Source organism: Oncorhynchus clarkii, chromosome 26, assembly GCF_045791955.1.
Source record: "Oncorhynchus clarkii lewisi isolate Uvic-CL-2024 chromosome 26, UVic_Ocla_1.0, whole genome shotgun sequence".
Lineage (NCBI taxonomy): Eukaryota > Metazoa > Chordata > Actinopteri > Salmoniformes > Salmonidae > Oncorhynchus > Oncorhynchus clarkii.
In genome coordinates, this window is record NC_092172.1 from 19,407,538 (window position 1) to 19,428,311 (window position 20,774).

General features: G+C 46.1%; 1 protein-coding gene and 1 pseudogene across 1 annotated transcript; one reads left to right on the top strand and one right to left on the bottom strand.

Annotated features, from left to right (window-relative positions):
* The first annotated feature begins 4,175 nt into the window (after positions 1-4,175).
* Positions 4,176-15,701, top strand: LOC139385048 (stereocilin-like). The gene is made up of 29 exons (XM_071130087.1): positions 4,176-4,248; positions 4,368-5,522; positions 7,088-7,112; positions 7,293-7,878; positions 7,989-8,897; positions 8,983-9,045; positions 9,137-9,262; positions 9,352-9,518; positions 9,599-9,785; positions 9,884-9,999; positions 10,130-10,262; positions 10,453-10,635; positions 10,727-10,765; positions 10,871-11,047; positions 11,361-11,510; positions 11,868-11,926; positions 12,124-12,247; positions 12,443-12,525; positions 12,623-12,758; positions 12,965-13,173; positions 13,323-13,413; positions 13,558-13,729; positions 13,849-14,018; positions 14,128-14,283; positions 14,391-14,533; positions 14,720-14,868; positions 15,054-15,151; positions 15,278-15,425; positions 15,524-15,701. Exons 1-29 carry the CDS (start codon positions 4,176-4,178, stop codon positions 15,610-15,612), a joined length of 5,916 nt encoding a protein of 1,971 aa, XP_070986188.1. The 3' UTR covers positions 15,613-15,701.
* A 383-nt stretch (positions 15,702-16,084) lies between these two features.
* LOC139384566 (creatine kinase U-type, mitochondrial-like) lies at positions 16,085-19,729 on the bottom strand (annotated as a pseudogene).
* Between the last annotated feature and the right edge of the window lie 1,045 nt (positions 19,730-20,774).

A 20,774-nucleotide genomic window follows, 5' to 3' on the forward strand; every position in this document is an offset into this window, starting at 1 on the left:
TGCCAATCCAGGTATAGGTGCCATATTTGCCCCCTACGGATTCGAGCTCATCATCATACAGCTTCTTGAAGGAGGCCAGGTCAGTGTCATGCTCTTTGCAGTACTTCTAAGCCTGCTGCCAGATCATTTCTTGTTTCACATAGATGTATTCCTTCTCCAGACTGGAAACCACTGCAAACAGAGCAGTAATGAGGAGCCCAGTGAAGCTGGTCTTCCTCTGTATGATGCCTCAGTGCTCAGTCCCGGTGGATGGAATCTCAGGCCTTTGCTGCTTCTGTCTATCATGTACCTGACTTCAAGTACGTGTACACACCCACAAATCAGTTGGCTCAGTGCCTGTGCCCGTACAGCCCACCAATCAGAGAGGTCTCTCAGTACCTGTGCCTGTTCAGCCCACCAATGAGGAAGCTTTATTTTGTGATCTGTGAAAGATAGCTGAAGCCAAATGACCTCTTTTCCTGCTAAACAAATGAAGCTCCTGAAAAGGTAAACATCACATAACCTGTCAAGTTCACAAGGAGAAGCTCAGACTCCACCCACATTGTCTTTGTAGGTCCTATTAGTAAAATTACAGAGCTCAGCACATTTTAATTTAGTCTCTACCACCTTCTTCATGTGGTCCAAGAACATTGTTTACACAATAAAGGTAATATAAGGATTCATAAAATCACCAGGAATTAGCATACAGATGATTTGGAAAATAGAGCTGTTTTAACATAGGTGTAAGAGGGTCCAGCCTGGTCTCATAGAATAGCATAGTAAATGTAAATCCAGGACATTCAAATTAGTATGATATGTTAAGTTTGGTATTGTTACATAAGACAGAAGGTTACTTTGGTTGGGGTGAATCAGTGGGCATATAACCCCAAAGGTTGTGGGCTCGAATCTCATCACGGACAACATTAGCATTTTAGCTAATTAGCAACTTGTCATCTACGTATTACTTTTAAGCTATGTTTCCACTACTTAGCATGTTAGCTAACCCTTCCCCTAATCCTAACCTCAACCCTTTAACCTAACTCATAACTTTAACCTTAACCCTAACCTCTAACTCCTAGCCTAGCTAACATTTGCCAGCTAGCTAACGTTAGTCACAACAAATTGCAATTCATAACATATCATTACAAATTGTAATTTGTAACACACAGTATCATACAAAATGGATGATGAACATCCACAAATGAATACATACCATACGAAACATAACATATCATACTAAATGAAGTGTCTTACATTTACATAAAGAATAATATGAAATGGTTTGAGACCAGGTTGCAGCCAGCGAGGGTTGGACCAATACCACATTTCACAGATCTAGGCAAAACACATTTTGGCTTTGTGGTCTCCAATGGTTTTGAGACTGAGACCACAATTGACTCCATCGTTGATAACAATTGTGATTTACAATATTTGCCAAGGACCAATGTACCATTTTCATTATCTTGAGTGTACTGTCTGTCCCCTAGTGGCGATTAAATTTCATAGCAGATCTTTGTTCTCATTTGGAGCACATGGCCTCCTAAACCTAAAGAAAAAAAGGGTCAGCCTTACCCATCCTGCCTTCCCCTAAATCAAAACCTGATATTACATCCATATAGTCCAAAGTTCCATATTGCCTAAATAGAAAAAGGATAAGTTCATCACAACCATTCTGCATTACCATAAATCCAACCTTATTTTAAGTCCACGGTTCCATAATGCATGAATAAAAACAACAAAAGTTGTTCATGCAAAAAAATTGTTTTTGTAAAAAAATCAATGAATCCATATTTGTACTGTTTAATGCGGTGCAAATATGTATCGGGGACTACTTCAACAAGAGGTAGCTATCAAGCCACGTTGTAATATTCGAGTCCTTGAACATGTTTGATTATTTACATATAATTTATCGACCACTAGATGAACATTCTGCTTTTCTGCTTGGAGCCTTTGAAAGTGGGGTACAGGGCACGTCGTCTCTCCACTATTTCACGAGGAAATTGTTCATTAATAGAGAATGGGGGGTGTTCTTCAATTCCCTACCCTGTTGTAACAAGGCAATTTTCATTTTGTAGTGGGTAAGCATAGCTACGATCGGACGGGGCCTTCGCTCTACTCTGCCACCAAAACGGTGAGCTCTTTAAGTCAATTGTTTCCACCTGTTCGTCCGTCATTTTGAGATTACATTTCATGAACACTTGTTCACTTTGAAAATGCATCCTTAAATCATCCCTACCTTGAAATAATCCATGATCTGACATGACTGGATTGGTGAAAGATATTTGGTGGAATCCTTGCCTTCACCCGTCCAACCAGTGATTATTTCAAGAGGGGAGGATGGATGGATCATAGAGTATATATCTATCTCTATCTCTATGGGAAGGATGCCCTCTTCAAGTATTCAAACAGGTCCCTTGTCTCTCCAGCACCCTCTGTTTTGAAGGTCTCCCCAGTGTGCTATGTGTTCTGCAGGCACACAGATAGAGAGGCTGGCGCTATCCTGTTTCTCATTATATATTCCTTTAGCCAACTGAACCCCACAGTGCTGACTGACTGCTGTTTCCCTACAGCATCAATAATACAAGAGGAAGTTATTGTTCCACCACAGGCCACAGTGACACAGAATTAAAGGGCCAGGGGGGCAGGGAGGGATCCTTTCACTTGCCCCACTCAGGTTACGGGGCCTGCAGACAGCAGTCTGATACCAGGGAGCCTGCCGCTGTGGCCCAGTACAGGGCCTGATTGTGTGGCTGCAGTGACGGGAGGATGGATGTGTCTGCTGTGACAGCCCACAGAGAGGCGCTGGCTTGGCCATCTGGATAAACCTATACTCCACAGACCCAGAGTAACACAGGATGAGCCCTAGCTGAGAGACAGCTCAAAAGAGAATTAGTCAGTGGGAGACGTGGGACAGCTAGAGAATGGGAGAGATAACCTGGGTGTGATTAATACCATCCAGATTTTCACCCTGTTTGGGCGTCAAGGTGACTGTTCTGACCCTGGGATTGTTTCAAAACAACATTGAAATCAACATATTAGATGCAAAGAACTATTGAAATATAGCAAAACAAGCTTGTTTTATTCTTTCCTAAAGTGGGTTGTTTCACATATTATGGGGAAACCTAAACCTTTTATAGTAAATGCCCTGATAGAAGGGACCACCTCTACAGTATGACATAGTCATAGAGGTTTGTTAAAGTTGATTTTTGTTTATACACATGCAAACTTAACGTCGTACAGACAACACTTAATCCATTGTCCTGTCCTCCATTGTGTTAAACTCACCTTAGAAAACAGTCAGCTGGCACAAGATAGGGGGGATACCACTGAAATATGAGGCTAAACTATGGTCCTAATTCATCCAACTGGATCTCAGGGTCTGGGTGAGCAGGTGCACAAAACAAGATAAACACAGAGAGGGAGAGTAGGAGTGGGAGGGGCTGACAGGGAAACACAGAGAGGGAGAGTAGGAGTGGGAGGGGCTGACAGGGAAACACAGAGAGGGAGAGTAGGAGTGGGAGGGGCTGAGAGGGAAACACAGAGAGGGAGAGAAGTTGAAAGTGAGAGAGAGAGAAAAGAGGTAATATAACATTGTTTTAGTGCACATTTATACCTGGAACTTATATTATATTCACAAAGCCTTATAAACACATTTTCAAGGATTTGAAGAACTGAATGGAGCGTCATTGGTGAGTACAAACAATTATAATTCTCTTTATACTCCTTTTGAACTCCTATTGCAGATGTCTGCTGTTTAGTATTTTTGGGACATCAAACAAATCGCAATTATATGGATAGAGATGCATAGGTGGCAAATGTTAACCTATCTTCATATTCTCATAATGTCTAAGACCAGTTTGAAAAATCCTTCTGTGCATATTTCAAAGTCTCACTCAAAACTGCTTCAAGTTCATAGAAAGGATAAAGAATATACCTCAGTTGATTGAAATCCATGGAAATAGAACTCTATTGCGAGAGGGAAGGTGCTCAGGTGACGGTGACCTGTCATTAAGGTTTAATGTCCACTCTACAATGAAACACTCTACTCCCTGTGTCCACCCCACTGACCCCAACCCTTTTCAAGGCTGTAACAGGGAATGCAGTCCAAACTCAGGGATATGACATCACTCAGGCTTAGGCCACAGACGTGACATCACTGTGACATCATCAGCACTGGCTTGGAGGTGATAGAGAAGATGGCAGTGTTTAGGGTCATGCGCATCGCATTGTTGGTTGTTTTACTGGGAAATACATCAACCAAGAGTTCAGGTGAGGAGACTATCTTACAATTTCTTGTTATGATGTAGTCTAATGGTGTGATGATGCCTTGATATTAATCATGTTTGCTGTATCATGCTCAAAATATGGCTTTTCAACATCACTTCCAGCAAGTACAAAAGAGGACCAAAGAGAGCCCATTTTCAAGGAGTTAGTATCAATATTGCATAAAGGAGGGTGGTGGTATCCTAGCAAAGAGTCTGCCTCCCCGGAGAGAACCCAAGACCAGCAGGTCCACAGCGTGGTGAGGAGCATCATGGGAAGTCTGAAGACCCTGGGCCTCCTGCCCAGTAAGAGCATGGGCCTCCCCTCCCTCCAGAAGCCTGTGGACAGGCACCGTCTGTCAGGCTTCCTCTACAATATCTCCATGTACCTCCAGGAGATGGGTGCTGAGATGGAGGAGCGACAGCTCGTCTCTGACGAGGAACAACTGTGGGAGAAGGTATTGCAGTCCTTTATCCAGTCAGAGGGGGGCGCTGCGCTGAGCCAGTGGGACAGCCGGGAGCCCCCCAGGCCCAGCTTCAGACTCCAGGACTGGTTTCTGTCCCTGAGAGGCAGCCCTCACTTGGACGGGCTACTGGGGCTTCTGCAGAGCCTTATGTCCCTGTCTGAGCGGCAACCCCACAGGCCCCTGCTTGACTTCCTGTCCCAGAACTGGAGGACAGTGAGTGCTCTGCTGGAGGTGGCCCTGCAGGCGCTGGTCAGCGGGACCTATGGCCAGGCCAGCGCCGGGCTGCAGGGCTTCATCTGTGCCCTGAGGGGCCACAGTGAATGTGCCTTCAGTGTCAGCTGGCTAACACAGTTCCTCCGCTTCATGGAGACACGCAACTGGAAGCCCATGGTGAACCTGCACCCTGCGAGGATGGGGGCCGATCAGAGAGGGGTCTCGGCTGCTTTTGAGCGCCTGAAACCTTTCAGCATGCCCCCCAAGGTCCTGAGAGAGGAGGGGTTGTCTGGGAATGCCACTCAAGGCAACGTTGGGGACAGAAGGGACATGGGGGGAGACCTGGACTCCCTTCATACACTGCTCCTGCAGGCTTTATCACGCTCCGATGGGGGGCAGAGGGCAGGGCAGCTGGCAGAGCAAAACCCTGCCCTGCTGCAGGGTTTGGACGGCCTCAGAAGGGGATTCTTGCACAGGGTGGGCAGCTCAGTGTACGGCAACCTGAGGAGAAAGGTGTCCCGTGTTACCATGGCGCTGCTTGATGATGTCAGCAGCGTGGTGGACGTGCCACAGCCCAAACATAAGGGCAGATGCTCCGTAGGTGAGTCCATGATGCTCACCATCACCAAAAGGTTGGGGTCAGTTCCATTTCAATTTAGTCAATTCAGTGGATGAGCTGAAATTCAATTAAATTCAATGTTCCTATTTCTTTCCTTGAGGATTTTGAGATTTCACTGAATTAAACTGGAATTGTGCCTCGACCCTGGTGGCTAGCTATACTAAACAAAAATATAAACTCAACATGCAACAATTTTAAATATTTTACTGAGTTACACTTCATTTAATAAAATCAGTCAATAGAAATAAATTCATTAGGCCATAATCTATGGATTTCACATAACTGGGCAGGGACGCAGCCCTGGGAGGGCATAGGCCCACCCACATGGGAGCCAGGCCCAGCCAATCAGAATTAGTTCTTCCCCACAAAAGGGCTTTTTACAGACAGAAATAATCTCAGATGTGGCGGTCCTGGGCTAGCGTGGTCACACGTGGGCTGTGGTTGTGAGGCCGGTTGGATTTAATTGAACCTTTATTTAACTAGGCAAGTCAGTTAAGAACAAATACTTATTTACAATGACGGCCTACCCCAGACGACGCTGGGCCAATTGTGCACCACCCTATGGGACTCCCAATCATGGCCGGATGTGATACAGCCTGGATTCAAACCAGGGACTGTACTGACGACTCTTGCACTGAGATGCAGTGCTTTAGACTGCTGCGCCACTCAGGATGGTCTGCTAAATTCTCTAAAACTATGTTGGAGGCAGCTTATGGTAGATAAATTAACATTAAATTATCTGGCAACAGCTCTGTTAATATTCCTGCAGTCAGCATGCCAATTGCACACTCTCTCAAAAGAGACATCTGTGGCATTGTGCTGTGTGACAAAACTGCACATTTTATTGTTACCAGCACAAGGTGCACCTGTGTAATTAATGATCATGCTGTTTAATAAGCTTCTTGATATGACACATCTATCCAGGTGGATAGATTATTTTGGCTAAGGTGAAATGCTCACTAAGAGGAATGTAAAGAAATGTGTGCACAACATTTGAGAGAAATAAGCTTTTTGTGGAACATTTCTGGGATCTTTTATTTCAGCTCATGAAAAATGGGACCAACACTTAACATGTTGCGTTTATATCTTTGTTCAGTATACATGCTCTTACTTTTACTGTTCTTATAAAACACGTCAGAGACGGGTCATACATGTTGATCAAAGTCTCTTGAATTTCATTTCCATTCATACTAATCTGATAATATGTCTCAAACAGCTCTTACTCATTAGTCATGAATGATTTAGAGTGAAACATATGACACATGAGAGTGTTTGGACTGACACTGCTTTAAAATCATAATGGCCATGTTAGTCATTGAGAGGATCGGTGTTACCCTGCATCCCATGCCCTAGCTAATCTCTTTGTCCTCTCATTGATGCCAGTAACACTATCTCCTGGGCATTGTGAGCCCAGCTATGCTGTTACATCAGGCCTGATTGTATGGTGCAATTCGCTTTTTCCACCATTGATCTACCATAATATTCACTAGCTCTCTTACACTGTCTGTGATTTTCCATTAAAGTCCCTTTTATCCATCTTTGCAAAGGTGACCTGAGACAGCTAATCTTATGGTAAGTAATCGAGAAAAAAACTAAGCTTATAATATAAACTACAGTATGGACAAATATATCATACATCATGATGGTTTCATTTGATCATTTTCCCTCACAAAGAATATGAGGTTAAAAGAAAATATGTTTTTTGTCATATCATAGTTCACCATTCTCTCTCCCCTTGTCTGTGACTTGTAGGGGGATCAGACATAATATCACGTGGAATGCTCAGGCTCTGGGCTTCAACTCGCAGGGCCCTCCCAGCACCCCATCCTTCCTCTCCTGCCCCTCCCTAGAGGGTGAGAGAGGGGACCCCAGACCCCCACCACGCCCCTCTCGCCCTAGACCAGCCCTGTCACCCCGCAGGGTGCCCAAACAGAAACAACCACCCAGCTCAACCCCAGTACCCCACCTTTCCCGTCTCCTCAAGCCCCAGTCTGAGGCAGTAGAAGTTGGCCACAGCCACCTGAGAGAGATGGGGTACTTTGCCTCAGCAGAGATCCTGGAAGCAGCGTGTAACGCCTCTATCCCAGGCCTTACAGGTGTGTCCAACTTCACTGTGTTCCTTTACTGTAACCTGTTTGACGGGGACGATGGGTCTGTGAACCCGGAGGTTGGTCAGGTGGGACCCGACCTACACGCCACATGTTCTGACGCTGCCTGGTACCTGTCTGCAGCCGAGGATGACTTCCTGTGGGTCCACGTCTGCAGCGAGTTCTTCACCCACCAGTTCAACAACACTGTGTGTGCCAACACCTCCTTTTGGCTGCAGAGAGCACACCAGGTACAGTCCATGATTAAACCCCACTTCTGAATGCAAAAGAGTTGGGTTCTCAACTCACTTTTTTAACTTCTCCACAATGTCTAACTACATTCTGCCTGTGATGTTTGCAGGCTGCAGACATGAAGGACTACCACTACTTCAACCAGTCCAGTATAGGTGACCTGTGTGTGCAGCTGTCAGGGGAGGTGGTGGAGGGCGGGGGCAGCCCAGGGCCTGACGAAGCCTGCCTGGCCCAACTGGGCACCAGGTCCCTCAGCGCCCAGGACTTCAGACGCTGCTTCCTGCCCAACATTTCTGCTCTGGTCTCAGCCCTGTGTGGCAGCGAGTCCCCTGAAGCCCATCCCTCCTACACATCCCTTCCGGAGGGCAGCTGGGCTGCAGAGTACTGCTCCAGGCTCCACAACTCCTCCCACCCTGAATCCATAGAAGACACATGTAACTACAGGAAGTGGAGCCTGCAGCATTTCACCAACGCCACCCTACTGGAGCTCTGTGGCAGTACAGAGGGGCTGAGGGAGTATGTTTGTAGCAATGCCACCCTCTACCGCCGGCTACTCTCAGCCTATCCTCAGCTCTCTGACCTTTGCGTTGACTTGGATGTAGAACAAGAGGACAGGAAGTGCTTCCTCCAGTGGTTCTTTGACATGCTCCCGGCGCCGTACGACTTTGACACATCACAGCTGTGTGTGAGTCCTGCTCCGCTGCTGGTGGAGGCACTGCAAAGGCTGAGTGTGTGTGAGGTGGATGGTGGTGAGCGAGGAAGCTGGGTGGGGGCTGTGGGGTACGTGCTGAGGGTACTGGACTTTGTGGTGGGGCTCTCGGCAGGGCTGGATGAGGGGGAGGGGGAGGTGAGGCAGGGCCTGGGTCAGGCCATCCTCCTCTCCAGTCTCCTTGACAACGCCTCATTCTGGGCGACTCTGCGTCCCGACGCCTCACTGAGCGTGCTCCAAACCGTGGGCTTGTTCCTGCGCAGGGAGCAGAGCGCAGCTCTCAAAGAGGACCTGCTCAGCTGCTTCAGTGTAAGCCACATACCTTATACACAGAACACATACACATAAACATAGACAGATGAAGGTAATGTGAATGCCTCCTCTGTTCTGACAGCCTGTATTATGGGACCTCATTGAGAGAGAGGACAACTCCTCTGCCCTCAGAGTCCTAATGCAGGTACTGTACACCTTTATAAAACGGTTAGTTGGGATCTTAGATGCAGATTGACTGGTTACCTGTATTAAGGTGAACATTGTTTTCTCTCCAGGAGTACCTCCAAATGCCCAGGGAGAGTATCCGCACACTGGTGATGTCAGCAGAGAAAGATGCAGTGAAGAGGTTTCTGTCTCACATGCACCAGAGCTGGGACCAGCTGCACGTAGAGACCACTCAGGTTTGTCCTCAACACTCTCAGTTTAGCAATGGATGCTGGAAAGTAGGGATGTTACTGCTACTGTCAATAAAGACCACTGTCTCCCCCAGTCCTCTCAGAGAGAACTGCAGGCCATGGAGACCATGACGTCCGCCTTCATCCACAAGTTCCCTCGTGTGACCCCTGACCTCTTCATCGACCTATCACAATTTATACCTTTCATGTCCGTCTCTGACATCATGAGCTTCCCCACCTCCCTGATGGTCAACACCAGCGTGTGAGTTACTAGGCCTGAGCTGCCATTTTAAGCCAAAGGTCAAAGGTAATCGTGTTGACTGGTTCTGTGTTGAATCATAGGTTGATGGCGATCCGTGACCACAGCACAGAGATGAAGTCTCCACAGAAACAGGCGTTTGTGAAGAGGCTCCTGCAGTCCAGTGTGGTGGGAGATGTCCCTTCCTGGCCACCGTACTTCCTCAGCTCCATCCTCCCACTGCTCCCACACCTCCCAGTCAGCCAATTTCAGCAGCTGACATCAGACCAGGTTACACATCTCATTCCTTATCTACTCTACAGATATTTTCATTTATTATTGTGTACTGCATTGGCATTGGCATTACTGTCATCATGTCCCTCCTTAAGCTGAGTCCCCTGGTGGAGTTTCTGGGAAACACTAGTCTGGATGGAACAAGGGGTCGTCATGTTCTACGGACTCTATTCATTAAAAAAAGGAACTTCACCAGTGATAACATATCGAGGTAGGGTCTTTTGTCTCAAGTTGTAACCTATTCCGCATATAGTGCTCTAGTTCTGACCAGAGCCACAGTGTCCCTTTGTGTAGTTACCAGTGTATTATACCAGAGAGACGAGGGCATTATTTTTCAACAGGCTGGGAGTTCTGGTTTGTTACCTGAAACCAGAGGAGCTGCGTCCGTTTCTGCTGGCTTCCCCTGTGTCCTCTGCTCTTTGGCAGCAGTTAGCTCTCTGTGTGTCTGAGGGACTCATCAGTGCTTCAGGCAGGGTGAGAGAGAATTGCATGTAAAAAATTGGGATGTACTCCAAAAGTTCCAAGTTCATTTTGACATTTTTTTCCTCCAACACACCTGTTAGGATATCAGTAAAAATATCAGTATTGCCATTTGTATATGTATACAGTCCATATCATATGTGAGGGGCTCTGACCCTGTCGATCCTGCTCTTGCCATGTTCAGCTGTCTCTCTGGCTGGTCCAGGCGGTGCGGCCTCTGAACGCCAGCACTCTACCTCCTCCAGCACTGGCCACCCTCAGGGGCCTACTGCCCCAGCTAGGGGCTTCCTTCCTGCAGTCACTGCCCTCACTACAGCTCTTGGACCTGCTAACACAACCAGGCCTGCCCAGCTTCTCCCCAGCACAGGTCAGCACTGCATGGACTATGCCTACACACTGAATCTACCGGTATGTTGTTATCTGCTGAGCGAACATGACATGTTTTTAACTTCCCCCAGGCTTTCCAGATATTATCCAAAATTTCACAAGACACAAATGTAAGTAAAGGCTCATTAGTGACCTCTTCAGTTATGTTTTAATCTACACAGCTTGTTGTGCATTCTTACAAGGCCATATATGCATGATGATCCTCTCCTTGTCAGCTCACCATGGATACACTGTGCAGGCTGAAGCCCTTACTGCCTGGCCTGTCCCCTGCTGTGCTCAGAGGCATACACTGGTCTGAGATCAGTGGAACCACTCACTGCCAATGCTGGAGCACTCTACTGCCTGACCTGAAGCCTGCCCATAGAGCCATGCTCCACAGGGCACTGCAGGAGGTAAGGTGCTCTTGTTTCTCTGTGGGGAGATTACTTTCTCCTCTCTGCCAAACGGTTCTTTATTCATCATTTCCAGTGGCTCTACATTGTCTTTCTTACCACACTGAGAGCAAATGATGACACAGTAAAGATATGGTGGAATTTAAATGCTAACAAACCAATTATGCTGTCAATCATCAACTACCGTATATGCCTAAACGGCTAGTCATTGTGAATTTACCTGGAAGTAATTCCAGTACAGTACTTAACCTATTACCAATTACTATTACTCAAGCACATATTCAATTGTTTATTCCATTGCTTTAAAAAAAAGGCTTTAGCCAGCAACTCAAGGAACTTCACAGCGCAGCTCCAATGTCTCCTGCCGTTTGTGCCCCTGAGGGAGCTGATAGAGGTTCTGGATGGAGAGACATTCCTGAGAGATATGAGCCTGTACAGAGACCTGCCCTGGTCCCCCCAACAGGTGCACATCCATCTCCACTATGCTCCGTCTGAACATACAACACTACTTAAACACCCACTCCTTTGGCTATGGTATAGCATCATTACTGTTGTTGCTCTAGAGGGAAAGCCATGCTGCCAAGCTGCCAGTGTGGGCCTGGGCTCCCATTAATCTGCAAATCATTGGTATTGCTTCAGATGAGCCATTCAGGATATTAATGCTCCATACGCCTCAGCCATCATCAAGCAAATTGGTTTGGATGTAGTACAATAGTCAGGAGGGGGAATATAAATGAGTAATGCCTACCCTAAATAGATTAGATTCCTTTCACCACCTGTTTTCTCTCTCACACACACTCTGTCTTTCTGAAATATATAGGCTCAGCTCCTTTTCAAGAGGACCCATCAATCTGAAATCATTACCAGAGACACTGTAGAGTAAGTCAAATGTTATTAGGTGTCATGAGTATGTGCTGTGTTATTGAATATCATGTGATATTCATGCAAATCATTACATGACAAAATTGGAGACTCAGTCAGTACCCAGTTTCATTAGGTTTCCTTCACATGGATTACAAATGCAATGCAGTCTTCCAGATACAATTTATTCATCCAATCATCTATTTGGTCTTTAGGGACTTGGGTCATATTGCTGGTGGAATGAGCTGTGATTGGCTAAAGCTTTGGACCAATGAAACAGATTTTTCAGAGTTGCTTCAGTTTGTCAGTGAGTTGCCAGGAGGGGTGAGACCAGCTCTGGTGAGGAACCACAAGCAACCCACATGGTATCCCTCGTGTCACCCTCCCCTCCTCTTTCATCTATATTTAGATACATCTTTCTTTGTCTATAGCATTTTATCTACCATTTCAAATATCAAGAAAAGTATTCATGGAATTCTTCAGAGCTTCCTATTTCATACTAGTTTGTTCAGATGTTTTGTGTTTTGTTACCAGAGGAAATGCGTTGTAGAGGAACTGCGGCAAAGACCAGAGGAAGACCTGGATGGTATAAGCCCCTGGTTTGCTGCAGAATTACCGTACGATATCATTCACTCCAAAATATATTGTATAAATGGTCCAACATTTAATCTTTCTCTATACAAGATGAATCTAACCAGATTCCTGCTGTCCCAGGGTGAACCTGATTGAGAGCCTGTCTAATACTTCACTGACAGCCGTCCTGGCTCACATTCAGCAGCACTTTGTGGACTTCCTCAAGCTGCCCCGTCATAAGCAGATGGCCTTAGCAGAAAAGACCATCACTGTGCTGGTGAGGAGGGACTATAATATTATTAGCACGAAATCCTCCTGATTAATAAAACATACACACAATTCATCCAAACATAATGATACAGGGTTGGAATGCATGGCATTACAATACTTAATAATCAGCTAAACGGATTGTGCTTTGTTGTCATCTGTAGTCATTACCTGCAGTAATTATACCTTAGTAACTGTTCTGGTGTGTCCACCCAGGGCAACTCTCAGGGCCTGGCCGAGGGGGAGCTCAGGGGGGCCTCTGTGGACCTCCTGGGGCCCCTGTTGCCCTTTCTGGACAGGGACACCCTGGGGCTGGTGGACAGAGGGGCCCTGGGGCTGCGGCTGGATGAGCTGAGGGGGTACTGCCTGCCCTGGGACACCCTGAAGGACATGGCTGCTCTGCTTACTGGGAGAGACCTGCTGGGGTGAGAGACAGCTGGGTCTCTTTTAGGAGATGGTAGAGTGGGAGACCTGGGGTGGTTGTGAGCTGGTTATGTCAGCACTGGGCTTGTGGGTATGTCATGTATGCATTTATAACAGAAATCTGGTGTGTGTATGTGTGTGTTTATTGTAGAGAGGCATCGGCCTGGACGGTTGGGGATGTGGAGCTTGTTGGCAGACTGTTATTTACTCTCTCTCCAAAACAGATCAACTCCATCCCACTGGTGAGGGCTTCAATGGGCAAAACATCAAAAGCCTTTATAATGACTAACACTTTATCATTGGGTGATGACTAATAAAGCCCTACAGTGCTGTATGTGTGTACTTTTAGCAGGATGTGCTAAGTGTGTTTTACTACCATATATCAGGTGGTGCTGAGTGCAGACACGGTGGAGGAGGTTCTGGCAGGTCAGTGGCACTGGGAGAACAGTGATGTGGGTCAGGCCTGTGTGTCCCAGTGTGTGGACCAGCAGGGCCAGAGAGAGAGGATCCACAGCCTCATACGAGGGGTCGTCAGAGCACAGAGCAGGAGGAGAAAAGGTAATCATTGATCCACTCTCTATATCACAAATGTATCATGCCCACTAGCTCTGAAGGGAAAGCTTGATGATAATGCATTGTGGTTCTAAACTCATTGCGGTCTCATGTCATCTATCCAGTGCCAGTCCCAAGCTGTGGTGACATAAGAGGCACCTTCCCCTCAGCATGGACAGCCAATCAGCTGAGCCGGATGGCGGGGGAGGAGTTGAGGCAGTGCGCAGAGGTCATAGGTCAGGACGCTTCACTGAGCCCTGACCGGCGCAGAGCACTGTGGGTAAAGCTCAGGCAGGTTAGTTTTAGAACATCGGAGACATTTTGGTTTTCATCACTGCCTGCTAAAGATTGGAAATGTGGAAATGTGTTGTGTATCTTGTGCACTATCCTTCACCCTCTTCCAGGCCTACAGTCCAGTTAGAGGCCTGAGGCCAGAGCAGGTCCTGGGGCTGGGCTGTCTGGTCACTGAGCTGGGGGAGAGGGAGCTCCAGGACACTAACCTGACTGACCTGGGTGTCCTGGCCTACCTGGGGGCTCTGACCGACTGGAGCCCAAAAAAGGTGACGAGGCTCCCATATTCCAATCTCACGAGTGATATTTGTAGTGTGGAGGGTTGCCCACTTCTGGTGTAGGTTGTTTGACTCTCCAACCCTGTGTCTCGTTTCAGATGAGAGCAGCAGTTGTTGGTGTGATGCGGAAGAGGAAGTTGAAGGTGGAGCAGCTCGGAGCTGTAGAAGTGGCTTCTCTAGGACACCTGCTCTGTGGTTTCACACTGTCAGAGATCAACAGACTGGACCCCTACAACCTCAGGTCAGTCATGTATTAGAAATACACACTTTATTTTAACCACAGAAATATTAGATTATATACCTTGTGAATAAAGCTCAGCCTATAGTGCAAAAGGCAAAAATGTCATTTTCTGCTGTCTGATTCCACTTGGTGATAATGCTTCCATCAACCCAGTCCTAATGAGTCCTCCTGCTGTTTGACTGACAGCATGGCTACTCTGTTCCTGAGGGAGCTGGCCCTGCCGTGTTCAGAGCAGCAAATGGAGGCTCTGACCTCCCGTCTCTCCAGTCCTCAGGCCTTTGGCCCCGTCAGTACCTGGGGCCCAGAGGTCTTCACTGAGATCGGCACACTAGCAGGTACAGCTGTTCAAATGGGGCAGGGGTTTAAACTCAGAAATCTTTGTTGTAAATTCAGTATATTTGATCCTTAAATCTAAGGAATAGTTAGTTAGTAGTGACCGGTGAATCCACCCCTCTCGCGCGCACACTCATTTCATGAGTCCTCTCTCCCTCCCCGTCTCTCCCTCCCTCTCTCTGTCCAGCGGGTCTGGAGGACATGGTTCTATCTGCTCTGGTACAGGAGCAGGTGGAGGGGCTCATACCCGACGCTATCGCCCTGATTCCCCCCACAAAGATGGCTGTGAGTCTCTCTCTGGTTCACCTCAGGATACTTAAGAGCTGGTTTGGATAATGCTGTTTACATAATGCTCTCCAAACCACATCCCATTTTGTTAGTTGATGCACGATGTGTGTGTGTGTTTGTCAGGTGGTATTCAGTGCGGTCCAGTTGTCATGGCTGAATGTGGAGCAGGCGTGGGTGGTCACAGAGAAGCAGTGGGCGGAGCTGAACAGTGGGCAGAGACATGCCTTGGGCCTGGCGCAGTATGAGGGGGATGTCCTGTTAGAGCGCAGAGGTAATAGCATACCAATATCATCATAATGTCATGTTTAACAGTAACTATGTGGTAGTGATATCACTGTGTGGTATGATGTGTTTTGTTTGCGTCCACAGGGAGGAATGTGGCCCCAGCAACAGGGTCAGCTGACAGCCTCACTGTGTGCTTATTGTCTCTATGCTGTATGTTATGGCAACTATCGTAAAACACACAGTAACCCATTTGTATTTATTTGTTCTTTGACCTTTTATCGAATTGTAACATTTGTACTTAAAAATAAACCGAACATTTTGAACTGTGTTCCATTTGTATCCTGGAATGAACCCTTCACCTCATGCTATTCTAATGCCTGACATACTCTGCATGCATCATTCTGATGCATCTGTGTGTTTGGGAGTATGCTACTCTGTTAATGTGGTTACAGTGTGGAGGGCATTCATTAAATTCAATATAAAAGCACCTCTCGGAAAATAGGGCAGTAGGACACAATTCAGAGAATTAGATGCAATATGGTGACGGCAAGCACCTCATTTTTTATAGTACACAACAATTACTAGTCGATCCCCAAGTTTAATTTGAATGTATTGATATATGCAGTGGAGCGAACAAGTATTTGATAACCTGCAAAATCAGCAGTATTTCCTCCTTACAAAGCATGTAGAGTTCTGTCATTTTTATCATAGGTACACTTCAACTGTGAGAGACGCAATCTAAAACAAAAATCCAGAAAATCACATTGTATGATTTTTAAGTAATTAATTAGCATTTTATTGCATGACATACTATAAGTATTTGATACATCAGAAAATAATAACTTAATATTTGGTACAGAAACCTTTGTTTGCAATTACAGAGATCATACGTTTCCTGTAGTTCTTGACCAGGTTTGCACACACTGCAGCAGGGATTTTGTCCCACTCCTCCATACAGACCTTCTCCAGATCCTTCAGGTTTCGGGGCTGTCGCTGGGCAATACAGACTTTCAGCTCCCTCCAAATGTTTTTTATTGGGTTCAGGTCTGGAGACTGGCTAGGCCACTCCAGGACCTTGAGATGCTTCTTACGGAGCCACTCCTTAGTTGCCCTGGCTGTGTGTTTCAGGTCGTTGTCATGCTGGAAGACCCAGCCACGACCCATCTTCAATGCTCTTACTGAGGGAAGGAGGTTGTTGGCCAAGATCTCGCGATACATGGCCCCATCCATCCTCCCCTCAATACGGTGCAGTCGTCCTGTCCAATTTGCAGAAAGCATCCCCAAAGAATGATGTTTCCATCTCCATGCTTGGGATGGTGTTCTTGGGGTTGTACTCATCCTTCTTCTTCCTACAAACATGGCGAGTGGAGTTTAGGCCAAAAAGCTCTATTTTTGTCTCATCAGACCACATGACCTTCTCCCATTCCTCCTCTGGATCAACCAGATGGTCATTGGTAAACTTCAGACAGGCCTGGACATGCGCTGGCTTGAGCAGGGGGACCTTGCGTGCGCTGCAGGATTTTAATCCATGACGGCGTAGTGTGTTACTAATGGTTTTCTTTGAGACTGTGGTCCCAGCTCTCTTCAGGTCATTGACCAGGTCCTGCCGTGTAGTTCTGGGCTGATCCCTCACCTTCCTCATGATCATTGATGCCCCACGAGGTGAGATCTTGCATGGAGCCCCAGGCCGAGGGTGATTGACCGTCATCTTGAACTTCTTCCATTTTCTAATAATTGCGCCAACAGTTGTTGCCTTCTCACCAAGCTGCTTGCCTATTGTCCTATAGCCCATCCCAGCCTTGTGCAGGTCTACAATTTTATCCCTGATGTCCTTACACAGCTCTCTGGTCTTGGCCATTGTGGAGAGGTTGGAGTCTGTTTGGTTGAGTGTGTGGACAGGTGTCTTTTATACAGGTAACGAGTTCAAACAGGTGCAGTTAATACAGGTAATGAGTGGAGAACAGGAGGGCTTCTTAAAGAAAAACTAACAGGTCTGTGAGAGCCAGAATTCTTACTGGTTGGTAGGTGATCAAATACTTATGTCATGCAATAAAATGCAAATTAATTACTTAAAAATCATACAATGCAATTTTCTGGATTTTTGTTTTAGATTCCGTCTCTCACAGTTGAAGTGTACCTATGATAAAAATCACAGACCTCTACATGCTTTGGAAGTAGGAAAACCTGCAAAATCGGCAGTGTATCAAATACTTGTTCTCCCCACTGTAGCTGAAGAGTTTATAGCTGCTATTCAGGTAAAGTATTTGGAGGACCACAGTTAATGATTTGGATTTATATAGCTTCATTGAAGTATATTGTTTGTGAATGTAAAATCGCAAGTCGGGGCATCTGCAAGGCCAGTCTCTCTCAACCTGAACTGAGATGGGTGCAATCAGGTATTTAACCCCATCAATCACATTTTGAACCAGCTGGACCTATATACAACACACAAACCCAGATAGCATTCTCTTTCAACACTCTCTACAACGGCCTATTAAAGCTGAATATTATGATTGTCACTTGTGCATTCTATTCTGTGATCAAGTGATGCAGTGTCTTACCTCTGACTCACCCAGTCTGGTCAGATTAGAGATGTCAAAGGTTGTGCCCACAGCTGCGGCGTCCACGCCACCCATACCTCGCTTCTGCAGAAGCAGGTTGTCCAGTATCTTCTGAAAACAAGCATCCCAATAAAAAACAAACAGAAAAACAGAGCATTTAGGATCCTGGAATTTGAGAAGGACAGCTAAGCACAGAGATCCCCTGAGCAGTTTCTTCAGATGACTGTTCATGTGTCAACCCATAGGTGAGTGAGGTGGTAAGGGCCAGACCTTGCTGAGACGAGGCAGGTTGACCTGAGTCCAGTGCCCAGGTTGGAGGGGCAGGTGAGGATGTAACCCAGCCTCTTGCTCCACATGAACTCCCAGCCCTTCTCCATGATCAACCTCTCCACCTGGTGGTGATGACAACAGCTCATTAAAAGAAAACAAAGTATGAAAGGTTTGTCACTTAAGACACAGTTAACATGTGGGTGTAGGCAATGAATCCAATCACTGATTCTGCTGGGCTCACCTCCTTGAGTCCCCTGTAGAACCTCTCAAACACCCTCTTCATGTCACTGCCCTTCTCCATCCAGATGATCAGGGTGTGGTCCTCATTGATCCACAACAGGAAGTTCTCCTGGTTGTTGTGCCTTTCCAGACCAACGGGTTATCTCCATATGTTTCAGCGCCTATAAAATGCTTTCTATTGTTTGGTTTTAGAGTTCTGCTTTTATCAAACCATTATACTTAACAAATGCCCTGTACATCTGGCCAATCCCTGGCCATTCCTGCACAGGTTAAGATCGGGGATACTGGTATATCAAACAGGAAGTGATCCCGTGAACTCCAAAAACAAGTGCTAGGCATCTCAGTGATAGAATAAGGAAATTAAACAAATAAAAACAATTTTCCAACGCAATGTGTGGTGCAGAGGGTGTTTTCCTCATATCAATGAGCAACTGCTGCTCCTAGTCAGTCATCTGTCCTGTCCCTTGAGTTCCCCCTGCAGGCTGTTGAGGGTGTCCACCACCAGCTCCACCTCCCGGCACGCCGCCCAGCAACAGGCAGAGGGCAGGCTCAGATGCTCAGGCCCTTCCACGCAATGACGACACGTAGCACTCATCAAACTGACCTGCCCGGTTCTGATAAGAGACTATGGTAAGTACTGGCTCACTTGAACAGTTTAGAATGTAGATATGTAGGTCTGGTACCTAGTCAACTGGGTGGTTGATGCAATGACATTTCTATACTTATATCCATGGACATTCCGATCATTATGTACCTTGCTGGCATCCAGGTCTGTGGGGAGAGATTGTGTATAAATGTATGGCCTTAAATAAATGAAACTTTCGTAACCAACAGCGATCACAAAGCAAGGGCTTCTGTGTTATTCTTTCCTTTCAATACTTCTCTCTACACACAAAAAGGTCGAATATTGGGAGACTCTGCTATTAAGAGTCTGCAGAGCACTTGCCTTCACTTCAAGGCAGAATTAAAAACTGCAGTTGATCCCCTTTCATCTAGGTTTTATCTGTATAACACATTTATAAGGAATGGGTGACGCTCCAATATGTGTAGTAGCTTTAGAATATATTTTTCACAGTGACCGCCATTAGATTTTTTAAAAAATGCACTGAAGTTCCAGCAAGATAGGTAGTAGGCATAACAATTCACTGTGAAAAGACACGGACCACACAGGCCGTTGTGATCCATCCCGATAGGACTCCTCGTCTCCGGCTACCATGCCAACAGTCTTTATGAAGGGGTGCCCAGGGTTGTCCAATCCTGTCTGGATAACATTGTACATAGGCAAGGGAAGGTATGATGTGACTGGCCTTGCAGTTGTTGTGTTTGAGTAAATCAGGGAACTCTGAACTGTGAGAGAAATTGAAGGTTGGTCACACTATTGAAATAAGTACAGACAAAAAGGGGGTACAGTGATAGCACACCCCTAACGAATGAATAGGTGATGGAGGCTGTGGACACTGGGATCTGTCCCCGTCTGTCTGGGATAACCCGGCATGGTACAACCTCCTGATTTGAGCTCCTGTGGTGACATGCTCTCTGTTCAGAAAAAAATCCTGCTGTAGCAAATGCCCATACTCCACTAAGAGACAGGACTCCTATGTTGCACTTCCGAGAGGACAACAGCTTGAAGAAACATGAGGAGATTGCGTTACTGATACTAGCTGCTGTCCCCTTGATCCCTCATGAAAAGTACTACTGAATTACTCATCCCTACTACTCAAGAGCTACATTAAACCTACTGGTTTTACTACTTGATTGCTATTGAGATGTGTAGTAAACCAGTAGTGATTTATGTAGTAATTTAAGTACCGGTAATAATGAGTGATACATTGGGATGTTTCACTACATATTTCCTACTCAAATCACTACATAAATCTCCCTTAATGACTACTGTGCAGCTACTGAGCTTTTGGGTATCTACTACTTAAAATCTACACATACCCACATAATTCCTACATGTTCACTATTGGATTACCACACAACGCCTACACATTACTGATGTATGCCTACTCAATCCCTATTTAATTACTACTGCCAGTGCCATCTGTGTGTGTAGTGTCGTGTCACTACTGTATTGCTTCTGATCCTTTTTCATTTCCTACATAAACCCTTTAGAATTACTATTGAAAACATTTACTACCGTTTATCTATTCAAAATCACTACTGACATCTTCTTGTTTCACTACTGTCACTACTAGACTAGTGCACGTTATTGCACTTTTTATTATTATTACATGAATTGCATATTAAATTGCATATTTATACATTTTTTTACACCCTTTGGGGTCTTTGACATAACTATCTTCAGATCCTCTTTTTTGTTG

Excerpts from the sequence above, each read along its gene's own strand:
- LOC139385048 (XM_071130087.1), top strand. The coding sequence starts at position 4,176 with ATGGCAGTGTTTAGGGTCATGCGCATCGCATTGTTGGTTGTTTTACTG. Across the intron at positions 11,927-12,123 it reads ATTACCAGAGACACTGTAGA|GGACTTGGGTCATATTGCTG; the intron begins GTAAGTCAAATG and ends TTTGGTCTTTAG. Across the intron at positions 14,869-15,053 it reads TGAGATCGGCACACTAGCAG|CGGGTCTGGAGGACATGGTT; the intron begins GTACAGCTGTTC and ends CTCTCTGTCCAG.